The sequence below is a fragment of the Mirounga angustirostris genome, unplaced genomic scaffold, assembly GCF_029215605.1.
Source record: "Mirounga angustirostris isolate CCGP_5_RB_7025 unplaced genomic scaffold, mMirAng1.0.hap1 SCAF_6, whole genome shotgun sequence".
Classification (NCBI taxonomy): domain Eukaryota; kingdom Metazoa; phylum Chordata; class Mammalia; order Carnivora; family Phocidae; genus Mirounga; species Mirounga angustirostris.
Genome location: NW_026991714.1, coordinates 44,947,344 through 44,959,824, shown reverse-complemented (window position 1 = coordinate 44,959,824; position 12,481 = coordinate 44,947,344). Strand labels below are relative to the sequence as shown.

General features: G+C 39.7%; 2 protein-coding genes across 5 annotated transcripts in view; both read left to right on the top strand.

Annotated features, from left to right (window-relative positions):
* The window catches only part of EDEM3 (ER degradation enhancing alpha-mannosidase like protein 3), a 70,062-nt gene extending 65,014 nt beyond the window's left edge, over positions 1-5,048 (top strand). For 3 of the 4 annotated variants that reach the window (XM_045877321.2, XM_045877323.2, XM_045877324.3), the window contains exon 20: positions 1,058-5,048. In XM_045877321.2, the coding sequence (XP_045733277.1) occupies positions 1,058-1,467 (410 nt within the window). In that variant the 3' untranslated portion in view covers positions 1,468-5,048. The remainder of the gene's footprint in view (positions 1-1,057) is intronic. The other variant, XR_008506282.2, reaches the window with a different exon arrangement.
* Positions 1,348-9,993, top strand: LOC123846172 (small ribosomal subunit protein eS24-like). Its single transcript, XM_064594223.1, has 2 exons — positions 1,348-1,486; positions 5,529-9,993. Exon 2 carries the CDS (start codon positions 5,552-5,554, stop codon positions 5,942-5,944), a length of 393 nt encoding a protein of 130 aa, XP_064450293.1. The 5' UTR covers positions 1,348-1,486; positions 5,529-5,551; the 3' UTR covers positions 5,945-9,993.
* Positions 9,994-12,481: the final 2,488 nt, after the last annotated feature.

Sequence of the window (12,481 nt, the reverse complement as noted above, 5' to 3'; positions counted from 1 at the left end):
AAGTGTCACCTTCTGAAGGAAACCCTCAACTCTCCTTATTCTTTCTTATTCCCCCGTAAGCTTTCCTAGCAACACAAAACATGTCACAGTTAAGAGTTTTCCGTTTATTTTGTGTGATTATTTGTAAATGTTTTCCCCAACTGGACTAAAAGATTCCTGAGGGCAGGTCTGGTGTTTGGTTTTGCCTCATTTTATCTCTAGCCCCTTGCACAATGCCTGCCACACCAAGAGAGGACACCCAGGGCCTATGTTCTGACTGCCCACAGAGCCTGGGAGGAGGCCACAGGGCGTCAGTGTGATCAGTGCCGTTTACGCACGCTCTTGTAGGAACCCGAAACAGAATGCCTCTAGTGGGGTCACTCTATTCAGTACAAGAGCTTTAACCCACTCTTCAGCCTTCCAGTGGATTTTAAAATGATAGCTTATAATTCATAGACCTACAATAATGAAATACAGGTTTTGTAAATAATCTCAGTTCTTGCTTGTCTTTATGAAAATATTTTATCTAACCACATTAATACCCTCAAATCATCCATAATTTCGTATTATCAGCATTTTCATGGCCTACTGAGTGGAATTTCACTTCTCAGAAGAATATTATCTTAAAACATAGTGAGAAGTGCTATTTAAAATTTATTCTACTTCGTATGTTCTCATGTACAAGCTTTCCTGAATTTAGATATTTAACAATAAATTTTAGACATATAGTGCAAATTTATGTGCACTTTAATAATACTATTTAGTGTATTTCTTAGCATTTGCTGATCCCCATTGAAGGCAGTCTTAAAGTTATTAGAGTAATTCCTTTTAGTTTGGAAGAATATTTATTTTGTACTGTCACATTTTGCAAAATGCATATAACGGAAAATGTGATTACATTATTATTCGAAGGCAGTACTTTTACTCTTCAATGTTAATGTTCACTGTTCTGCATTAACATGCTTTTCTTCCTCTTTTATTTCTTCATTCTATTGCAACAACCACTATGTTCTTAAAACTGTGATAGTAAATATTTTGAGTGGGAAAGTAGCATGAAGCTTGTTTCTTTCATTTACAGATCCTGAAATGGAAAATGAAGAACAACCATCCTCTGAAAATGATTCTCAGAATCAGAGTGCTGAACAGATTACATCAAGTTCTCAGGAGGTTGATTTGGTTGATCAAGAGTCTCCTGAGGAAAGTTCTCTAAATTCGCAACCAGAATCACCATCTTCCGCAGATATGGACAATGCTGCAAGTGTTTCTGCTTCTGAACAGAATTCTAACCCCATGGAAATCCACGAGACTACAAGTCTTGATGGTGAATGTACAGATTTAGATAACCAACTTCAAGAACAATCAGAAACTGAGGAAGATTCCAATCCTAATGTTAGCTGGGGTAAAAAGGTCCAGCCTATAGACTCCATATTAGCAGACTGGAATGAAGATATAGAAGCATTTGAAATGATGGAGAAAGATGAACTATGACTCACTAAAGAGTCTGGTGGTAGGTATTTAAAAAGAAAAGGCAAACTGTGGTTCACAGACATCCAGATACTAAGCAGGCTCTCTCATGGGAGTCTTTAAGTATGGTGATGAGCAACCACGTTCTGACTGAGATAGTTATCATAGGAATCTGGAGCATGCTGTGTTAGAATTGACCTTGCTTAAAACTGTCCCATCCTAAATGGAAACTCACAGCCCCTCCCCAACCCTGACCCCCACCTGGTGACAGCATCGCACCACCCTGCAGCACCTCAGGCCAGGAAAAGATTGCTGGGCATTCCTAGGAACCAGATTTCTGTAGTCTCTGGATAGACCAGAAACAAATTCAGTTAATGATGGAGTGGAGAATAGGAATTTGTATAGATTTCTAATTAAAGGAAGTGCGGCTTTCTTGGTTTTGGGGTTAGAGGCTCTTTTGGGAAAAGACATCTGAGTATTGTGGGCATTCTGGTTATGCTGCCTTCACAAAAACACTCAAAGTGACCTAAGTGGTTATGAAGCAAATGCATTTATGGGGAAAACAGCCTTTGCTCATCACTTTCACTTGCTTCATTGTGTAACAAATGATCAAGATGACTTGATTTTTTTTTCTCTCTTAACAATGTCCTTTTCATTTAAACCAAAGGTGAAGCCAGTGTACTTTCTCAGTGAGTTCTTTGCATAAAGGTTAATCATTGGGACCAGGTAAAAAGGTCATATATTATGGAAATTGGTTACTTAATACTTATGAAAAATGGAACAAGGGAGAAACTATAAAGTAATATGAACTTGCCATTGGGCCTTCCATAGGGAAAGCCGTGACTACTCTGAAATGGAACTTAAAGTTCTGTCCTTGTCGGGTAAATTATAAATCTTGTCCAGTTTATTTCTCTTAGAGGTGATTACCTCTAGCCATCAGCCTTACTCCATCCCATGTTTAGTATGCAATTTGAGCCACAAGGGCCATATCGCCAATAGCTGAATACATTTTGTTCCATTTTTCTATCTTAGGGAGCCATAATAAAACTGTGGTAGTGATCTAAAAATCCTAGGGAAACAACTATTTTTCATCTTTGAAACTGTGGTTTCTAAAGATGCACCTAGGGAGTCTGTCACATTTTCTGTTGAATCATGGTTTTTAAAGTTTTTTTTTTTAAAACCTTTTTTTTTTAACAGATATTCCTTCTGATAAGGACTTGAAAATTAATCTATGGTAACCTGTGTAGGAAACTTACACAGTAGCAACTAACATATAGCCATATAGCTTAATGAGAATTTATTTTCCTTCTTTTTTTTTTGGTGGCAGTCTGGTGCTGGCCACATTTAAGTTTTAAAAACTGTTGTTGATATCCTGTAGACAGCCCTGTAGTTGAAATCATGTTTTTACTCATTTTATTTATTTTTTTTTAAACTTAATCAGTTCTAAAGGATTATTTGTGAGACTTAATTTTCTTTCTCTTTACCGTGACATTACATAATAATCTTTTCTTAAAACACAGTTTTGAGGTACTGATGAACTTAAACTGTATATGGAGCTGTTAAAAGAGCAGTGCTGTATTGTAGTTATGTATATTCATGTACAGTATGTCTTAGATCCCAGGTAAACATATTCTTTTTTAAGGGGATAAATAGCTGCTTTCAAAAACTCCAGCTAAATGTAATTGGGTCAGTGAGTAATAAAAGTAATAGAGAATTCACTATTGGGGGGGAGGGTGGGGAAGAGTAGTAATATAAGACCTTTATTGGCCCTTAATTAAACCTGACACTAAAATGGCTGTTTTAGTCTTTCTGCATGTGAGATTTGGTGTAAGAAGATAGAACTATAATGCATACAGTATATGGAAGGATAGACATAGTGCTTTGTTCATATTAATTGCAAAGCTGCCAAAATAGCTGAAGCTTAATTACTTGACTTGCCTTGATTTATAGGACTGGGGCTTGGAGAAAAGGAGCAGATGTTCCTCTAAGACTTTGATTACAGAAGCCTTATATACATTGATTTGATTTTGTGTTTGTAACTCAGAGCCGTTGTTGTCTAAGTCCAACTTTTCTAAGTTAAAACCACATGAGTTTTTTCCCAGGGAAGATCTCATGGTATACGAGAGCCAGCTGATTACTCTCCCTGCCTTTGGCCGGTAGGGGGGGTTGTTGCCATTCACTGAAGTCTAGAAGCAAATTGTTCGCTTTTTTAGAAAAGTGAGTCCTTTAAAAAAAAAAAAAAAGGCAAAAAATTTAACAAGTTATACTTAACACCCAGAAGGAATCATACTTGATTTTTCCCTAGTTAAGAAGGTGTAATGTTCAGCTTCAAAACTCTTAACATTATCATTAACTCCACACATTCTTATTTGACTTACTGCCATAAAGTTATTTTTGAGTTCATTAAACAATTCCAACAGCATTAGGTGTTTTTTTTTTTTAATGTTTTGTTTTTTAAATACCTTTGATAGACATTTTATTTACTTCCTAAATATTCAGGGGATTCTGTGAGACCCTGAATTTTAGAAACATCTGGTCTACCTCAGTTAAATGTTGACTGCATAGAAACAGAGCTGAAGTGATCACCACAGCCATAAAATTGTTTGACTAAGAAGGATTTATACAATGTTTACAAACCTGGAATCAAGTAAGGATTTTATCTGAAAATGAAAAGTTAGATATTAGAGCAAGTATTTAATTCAGGTATTTTCAAGTTTTAAAACTTAACTTGTTTACCTACTAAAAAATAGCTGTAGTTTTTTCTGCTCATGAAAGTCTGTTGAAATGCTATGCCCTAATTTGCAATAATTTTTCCATAAAGTTGTAAGTGTGACAGAATTGTAATTTACTGGATATGTTTAGGATGGGATATTTTGTTGGGTAGGGTGGGTTTTTTTTTTTTTTTCTTTTTAACCTTTAATAGGCTTCCAACAAGAATACAATTGTTTCAGAACAAATTGTTTTTTGACATTATACTTTCCCCTTTTTCTTCACAGTATTAGTAAAATGAAAAATTTTGTGCTCTCTGATTTTAATTTCTAATATAATTATTCTTTTGAGAATTTTTTAAAAATTTAAATTACCGTCATAGCCCTTTTTACAACAAAACCAGCATTTGTTCTCTCACCAAACCCCATGCCAGATTCATCATTAAGGAAGCTCAGCGTAAGTAATTCAGATAGTGCTTATAATTTTGGAGGTGGGGGGTGGGGGGGAGCTGATTTAGTAAATATTCCAGCCGGTCGTTTTATGCACAAGGCTTCAGTCAGAACATAGAAAAAAAAAAACATTCTGTGAATGAAATATTGTATGTTCAGATTTTATAAAAGACATTTTTAAAAGCCCAATTTACAGCCGTATATTTTCTTATGATGTAATTTATGAAAAAGATGTCTGTACTAACAGGTGCTGTAACACTACTGTTGTTGGATTTTATTGTTTGGTGATAAATGTATACAATATTTCTAAGGGAAACTCTGTACTGTGATGTAAAAGTCTGGGCAAAATGTATATAAATCCTGTATATAATTGTGTATTTGATTATAATTACTGATTGTAAAGATTTAATAAAATATGTAAATATTCTGGCCTAGTTTTAATTTGGATTTTTAGCATCACTTTGCCTATCTTTATACTTTAGTATTTTTTTTTTTTAAATTTTTTCACCACTCTGTCTTCCCTTTAATTTTCATTTTACCCCAGGGGAGTAAATCTGGGGACAACTTAGGCTATAGAAACAAACATTGAAGAGTTCCACAACTCAAATAGTGCCAGGGACCCTCAGAGCAGAAATAAGAGTTAATAATTCACAGTGTCAATATTGGTAACATGTTTATGTTTCAAGTTTGCTTAAAATAAGTTCTTTTGATAATCGTCATCCAAGTAACCCTAGCCTCTCCTGTTAATTCCAGTGAGGCTACTTCCTTTTAGCAGCCACTTCCAGATACTGTGATACTGTGCTTTTCATCTGTACTGTTCCAGAGTTTCTGAGCACGGACATCTTGAAAGGCCTGATCGTTAGCACTATTACCTATTGATAATTGCTTTCTTTAAAGATGAGTATATTGAGCTCTTTTCCTCCCCAGCTGCTTGAAGCTTGGCCGCCATCATGAACGACACAGTAACTATCTGGACCAGGAAGTTTATGACTAACCGACTACTTCAGCGGAAACAGATGGTCATTGATGTTCTTCACCCCGGAAAGGCAACAGTACCTAAGACAGAAATTCGGGAAAAACTAGCCAAAATGTACAAGACCACACCAGATGTCATATTTGTGTTTGGATTCAGAACCCATTTTGGTGGTGGCAAGACAACTGGCTTTGGCATGATACATGATTCCTTGGATTATGCAAAGAAAAATGAACCCAAACACAGACTTGCAAGACATGGCCTGCATGAGAAGAAAAAGACATCCAGAAAACAGCGAAAGGAACGCAAGAACAGAATGAAGAAAGTCAGGGGGACTGCAAAAGCCAATGTTGGTGCTGGCAAAAAGTGAGCTGGAGATTGGACAACAGAAGGAGTAAAGATGCTGCAGTGGCTTTATCTGGTTGTGCAGATTTTTCATGAGAGGATCAATAAACTAAGAATGTTAAAAAAAAAAAAAAAAGATGAGTATATTGAGACCTGAAGTTCTAAGCATCTCACTCAAAGTCCCACATTTGGTGACTGGGCAATGGGATGGGAGCCCTGGTCTATTTCCCCGAGCCCATGCTCCTTTCAACGTACCTTCTCCCTTTCTCTGTCCTTACCCCTTCTCACACCCCCGTTACAGTTTCTGTTCACCTTTTGCTCAGGCAGTACCTTCCCACCTGACCACTTTCTCCCCATTTGGGGTTGAAGTTTAGAAATGGTAGCATCCATTCTCAGGTTCTCTGGACATTAATTCTGGTGTCAGCATGCCTCCATTCCCCAAGGACAATGGACCACTATTTCAAGAAGAGTTCAAAGGATCTAATAGCATCTCTTGGAAGATTTCAAGGGGGAGGTTGCCTTTCTTTCCTGGGTAAAAGCAAACTTAAGAGTTCTCTCTACTAAGAGAAGCTAAGTATTGTAAGGGTAGAGAATAGTGTCAGCATCTACCTGCTAGTAAAATTTATAGTTCCCAAAGCTTTGCTCTTGATTTACTCTAATAAGGTTGGAGGTCTATAGTGTTCATCTTCAGTGAAGAAGTAAATGGGAGGCCACTGATAGACTCTTGGGGATTCTCTTAATTCATAAAAGAATGCACTTGTCATCCCAGATGACAGAGAAATGCTTAAGTCAGTGGCAAGATGGGAGTATGAAGCTAAACGAAGAAAAATCTAAGACTGTATATATATGATCTCAACTCTGTTGTATATGTAGAGAGAGACTCATTTTTTCAATAAAGACTTACTGAGCACCTCCTATGTGCTAGGCGTCATCTGGGGCAGTAGACAACACATAGCAAAGAAGATAAGAAAATAGTAAATAAGACAATGAGTTTATGAAGAAAAACTTACAGTAAGAGAGGATAGTGATGGAAATCAGCATGGTGTAGAATTCTCTAACCAGAATATTAACAGTGGTTATCTCAGGATTATAGGCGATTTCTATTTCTTTACTTAGAACTTCCTGTGTTTTCCTAAGTTTCCAAAACGAGCAGTATGATCTTAAGAATAAAACAGCCTCGCTCAGTTAAAGGATAAAAGGGAAAAAGAAAAATATCACACCAGAACCCCATCTTCTGCTTCTGCATAATTCAACAAGTCCCTGATGTGTCATCGAGCTCTCATGGATATAAGCAGTGAAGGACAGCAGAATATGCCACCCCAAAACATGTCACTTTGGCAAATTGATTACTTTGAATTAAAGTTACTTAAAAAACAGCCAGTGCAAAAAGGACACTCTGACCTTCCTTTGTCCCCTTGAAAAGAGGAAATAAGTCTGCCATGTGAAAGGTACCCTCCCTGTACCGGAGGCTAGAGGCATCCTTATCACCAGAGGGAATTTAGGGCCGAGAGGGCAGTTTAACAAACCTTGTTACTTTTTCACTAATTTGCTACACCAAGTCCAAACCCTTTTGTCTTGCTAATTCTTCACAAATGTATTACTTCCTTGTCTAAAAAGTATAACAAAGCTGTCTGCTTTGGTCGCTTCTTTGAATCTTCTATTTTTATGGACTCCTGTACATACAAAATTAAATTTGCTTTTCTCTTGTTGATCTCTCTTATGTCAATTTAGTTATTAGACCAGCCAAATAACCCAGAAGGGAAGAAGGGGAAAAGATTTTCTCCTTTACAACAGCATATAGCTGGGACTCAAAAGATTGATCAGGAGTATGTGGAATAGGGAGAAGAGAAGAGGATCTAAAACAGGGCCCTGAGATTGCTGGCATTTAAGGCAATAGGAGGAAGGGCTTGTATAAAACAGAATGAAAAAGGGCAGGTAGAGAGGGAGGAGGAAAATGAGGACAGAGCAGGGTTACAAAAACCAGAAGAAAAGATTATTTCAAGGAGAAAGTTGGCAAATAATCTGAAACCCCCAAAGAGTTGGTGCCAGCAAACTTGCTGTGCAAGAATGTAGGTTCCGTGTGGCTCTATTGTCTAATATTTGAGAAAAGCCAAGAAAACTAGGTGAAATTGCATCTTAAACGCCGTTCAGGTTGAAATAGATGGGACAACAAAGGCCTCCAGTTTGCAACCTCTGAGCTGGCAGATCCTTAACCTCCAAATACCAGTGTGGGAAGAAGACTCCTCCATTTTCAAGGTACCGTTCACCAAGCTCCAGTTCCAGAATTATTATGTACACCAAAGGCGTCCTCCACTGTTGAGATTTTCTGGCTTAATGTTCCAAATGGTGATGATGTGGCTTTCCAGAGATTACTGGTTTAATCAAGCAGGTCAATGGGGGATAAAAGCCTCATCCATTCACTTTCCTAGAATTCTAATGTCAATGAACCTTCTTTGATGTGAGGCCATGGAAGTTTCTCTTCTGAATCCAGTTCAGATCTCCACTCCATCAACTGGTTTGGCCAGACTACTGACTCAGCTTCACCCCAACTTCTTCCTTCTGTGGTTCTGGGGGTTCTCTGACTCCCACCCAGGATACATCTGTAAGCCTCTGCTCAGCCCTGCAGTGATTCCTTCAAGTTCCAGCAATGATCTCAGAGCACTGGTCCAGTCAGCTCTTCATTCATAGGCAGCGTGATGACTAACACCCTCTAGCAGAGCTCATCATAAAAAGAGCTGCCACTCTTTGAATCCTACCCAGGCATAAACAGATACTGGGCACTCCGTATCAGTGAGTTCTTACCCATCTGACAACCTCATGAGATGTCTGTAATTTCATCTTACAAATCAGGAAAAATAAGGTTCAGCCAAGTTGACTAGCTTGCCAAAAGGCACAGAGCCAGTTAGATGGGCCTGGAATTTGAGTCTAGATTAATCTCAATCAGATTACTACACAGGCTGCCGTTCCTAACTATGCACAGTGATCCACTTGAACCAAGTGTCATATGTTGCTAAACAAGCCTGCATCAGAGATCCTTATAAACAACGTTCAACTGCCAACCAGCCAGCCACCGAAGGGATCTGGGAATTGAAGGTACTTTGCACTTACCAAAGAGGTGGGAATAGGAGAATGGACTGCTTTCAGACTGAAACCTTATGGTCTCTGAACCAGAAGATATTTATTGGAAACCCATCAAAAGGTTGGGGAGGCGGGTCTCCCTTCTTTCCAAGGCAACTACCAGTTTCTCTGATCTTTGGCTCACACATATTATCATCCCTAGTCAGAAGGGTCAGACCTAGGAGACATCTATAAACCATTCCAAAAAACCACACGAGTGGGTTTACCAGCTCATCACTGGACTGGGAGTCCCTGGAGAAAACAGAACAGTTTGGCCTATTCATTTTTTCCTCCCCTAGACCAGTATCTGGCTCTTGAAAGGCACTCACTAAACACTTCTGGAGTGAAAGAAAAATACCCGGTTTGAACAAATGGACAAACGAAAGAGCTAGGATTTGCAATCACTGAGAAATGTCAAAGAAATGACGTACCAGCTTTGAAGACAGTGGTATGAAGATAATCCCACGCTATTTTTTTGTTGGAAGCAGACATTGTGGGGAACACAACTCATACAGTGATCTCAGAGTTTTAGAGCCAAAAGAATTCTGTTTCCTTTCCATCATTGATTCTCCTCATTGGACAGAAAAGAAAACAGAAACCAGAGGTGGGAAGTGGCCTGACCAAAACATATTCAGGATGGAGCACCTCTTTAGGTTCTGGTGCATCTGTTTCAAAGTCATTTCCCTGCTTCAGAGCCTCGGTACATTCATTCCTCTGCAAGTTAACATTCAGCCAGTGGGATGATGACTAACTTCAGAGCTGCCGCTGAGGTGCCTTTGCAAAACTCCAGGGCTCCCCTGAACACGCTTTAAAAGCTACTGACTTAGATAATTTATTATTTGTTATTTAAACTTTTAGCACGTTCAGGCAGAAGTGTCTTTTAATTCCCTGAAAACTGGCTATTCTCATTGGCAGCCTTTATTCTTCTCTTCCATTCCCGATAAATAAACCCATTAATGAAAGAATACACTGTGTACTTTCTTTTGTTCTGTTATGCATCTGAATTAATGTGTGTGGGCAAAGCTCAAATGGTGAGACCAAGATAGAGATCTTTTGCCTGGTGTGCCCTCTTGTGGGTCTCAAACCTAACGGTTCCCAAGCTTGCTTTGTGGGGATGGCAGAAATGGTTCTTTTTTGACCCAAGTGACTGAACTGAAATTTCTAAATTTGAAATTCTGAATAAGATACACAACTACAATGATAAACAACCTGTTTGTATTTGTACTGGTAAAGCAATAATGGAGAATTCTAGCCTAAGGAAGCCAGAGACATCTCATCTTTAGCCAGTATTTTCTAAACCTCTGTAAAATTCTCTAATAGCTTATAGTAATAATGATCACTTATTGGATGTTTACCATATGCCTAGAATTTATAAAACCATCTGAAACAGGTACCATTATTTTTCCCATTTTACCAATGGCAGTTGGGGTTTTTAACACCAAGAGACATACTCTGGCTAAATAAAGCAGGGTGGTGGGGAGACACTGGAGAGAGAAAGAATATTCTCTTGGAGGATTCTAGTCGCGGCAACAAGGGTTGCTGGGGGAGGGAAGAGGTTCTCAACGTAGAAGTTATAAGTACAGACTCTGAAGCCAGACTGCTGAGATTAGAATCCTGGCTCTACCCCTTACGCTATGTGACCTTCACCCCGGGTCTCTCAGTTTCCTCATCTGTGAAGTGGGATTATTGGTAGAACCTATTGTTAGCTATTGTGTAAAGTGATATATAAATGTGCTTTTAAGGCTCCTCCTGCCCACTGCTGCCCTCCCCAGAGACTGCTGTCCTTGAACTTCAACTATAAATTCTAACCATATTAACCAGTTCTGTGTCATCACTAGTAGGAGCTTTGGCCATGTGCTACGTCCTTGGACTTCTGATGGGTCTTCAGGTGGAGATGTGGGGAGAGTTATCCGACCAGAAGAAACAGACCTAATCATCTCCTTCTCTCAAAAGACAGCAGAAAAGTCCCCTTGAAACAATAGGAGCTTTCAAAAGCCATATTTCAGGGAGAAACAAAGGAGTGGCCTGGATTAGTTATACAGGTCTTGTGCAACAGGAGACTGGAATAATAAATTAAATCTCAGAATGAAACAAAGTACACACAGGGGAGCAGGGCATGTCCTGAGGACATGAGCTTTTGTCACTACCCCAAGAACTCCCAAGGGCAGGCCCGCCAAGCGGGGGTGCTCACTAGCTGTCCAACGCAATCCCTAAAGCAGTCTCTGAATAACAAGGGTCGAGATGAACCAGGCAACAGCCCAGGCGGCTGCCACCCAGAATGTGAGCCTCTGCCAGTGGGTCTGAGTTACAGAGAGCCTGTCTCTTTGCACAGACTCTAAAACTAGAGAAAGAGCCCCAAATTGCCGAAGAATCGTATAGGAATGGAGGTAGAAGGGATAGGAGGGACGGAGGAAGGAAGAAAGGAAGGAAAGAAGGAAGGAAGGAAGGAAGGAAGGAAGGAAGGAAGGAAGGAAGGAAGGAAGGAAGGGAGGGAGGGAAGGAGGGAGGGAAGGAAGGAAAGAAGGAGGGAGGGAGGAAGAAAAGAAAGAAAAAGAGAAAAGTTTTAAAAGAAAAAAAAAAGGCAGGGGTGCCTGGGTGGCTCAGTCGTTAAGCATCTGCCTTCGGCTCAGGTCATGATCCCAGGGTCCTGGGATTGAGCCCCGCATCCCACTCCCTGCTCCACGGGAAGCCTGCTTCTCCCTCTCCCATTCCCCCTGCTTGTGTTCCCTCTCTAGCTGTCTCTCTCTGTCAAATAAATAAATAAATATTTTTTAAATTTTATTTTATTTGAGAGAGAGAGAGAGTGAAAGAGAGAGCACAAGAGGGGGTAGGGTCAGAGGGAGAAGCAGACTCCCCACCGAGCAGGGAGCCTGATGCGGGACTCGATCCTGGGACTCCGGGATCATGACCCGAGCCAAAGGCAGCCGCCCAACGAACTGAGCCACCCAGGCGCCCCTTAAATAAATAAAATCTTAAAAAAAAAGAAAAAGAAAGGCAATTATTCGAATGAAGTAAAAATGCAAAGCCAATTTCCTGGGAATTCTCACATCACTGTGAAAAAGGGACATTGTACAACACATCTCCCTGGAAAAAGTAGGGGAAATTGTCTCCTTCATGTAGCCTTGGGTCACCCAGCGCCTTATAAATTCAGGCTGGGATGTGATTTTTTTCTTTGCATCTTTTTTTGTTGTTTCTTTTTATCCACCCCCACCCCCCACAAATTTTCTCTGTCACATATAAGAACCAAAATTCCTTCCTGAAGCCTCTGGTTCCCAGAACTTGCTTGGAAAGTGTCTGATCTTGTAATGCAAAACCACTTGCTTGCCCTGTGACCTTGGCAAGTTACCTAACTTCTCTGGACTTGGTTTTCTCCTCCATAGAGTGTTGGTTTCATCTACCCAACAAACTTTCCTCCATTTTCTCTGTTTCCTGGGTCCCACCACGG

What these genes read in the sequence shown, in the direction of transcription:
- LOC123846172 (XM_064594223.1), top strand. Translation starts at nt 5,552, where the DNA reads ATGAACGACACAGTAACTATCTGGACCAGGAAGTTTATGACTAACCGA.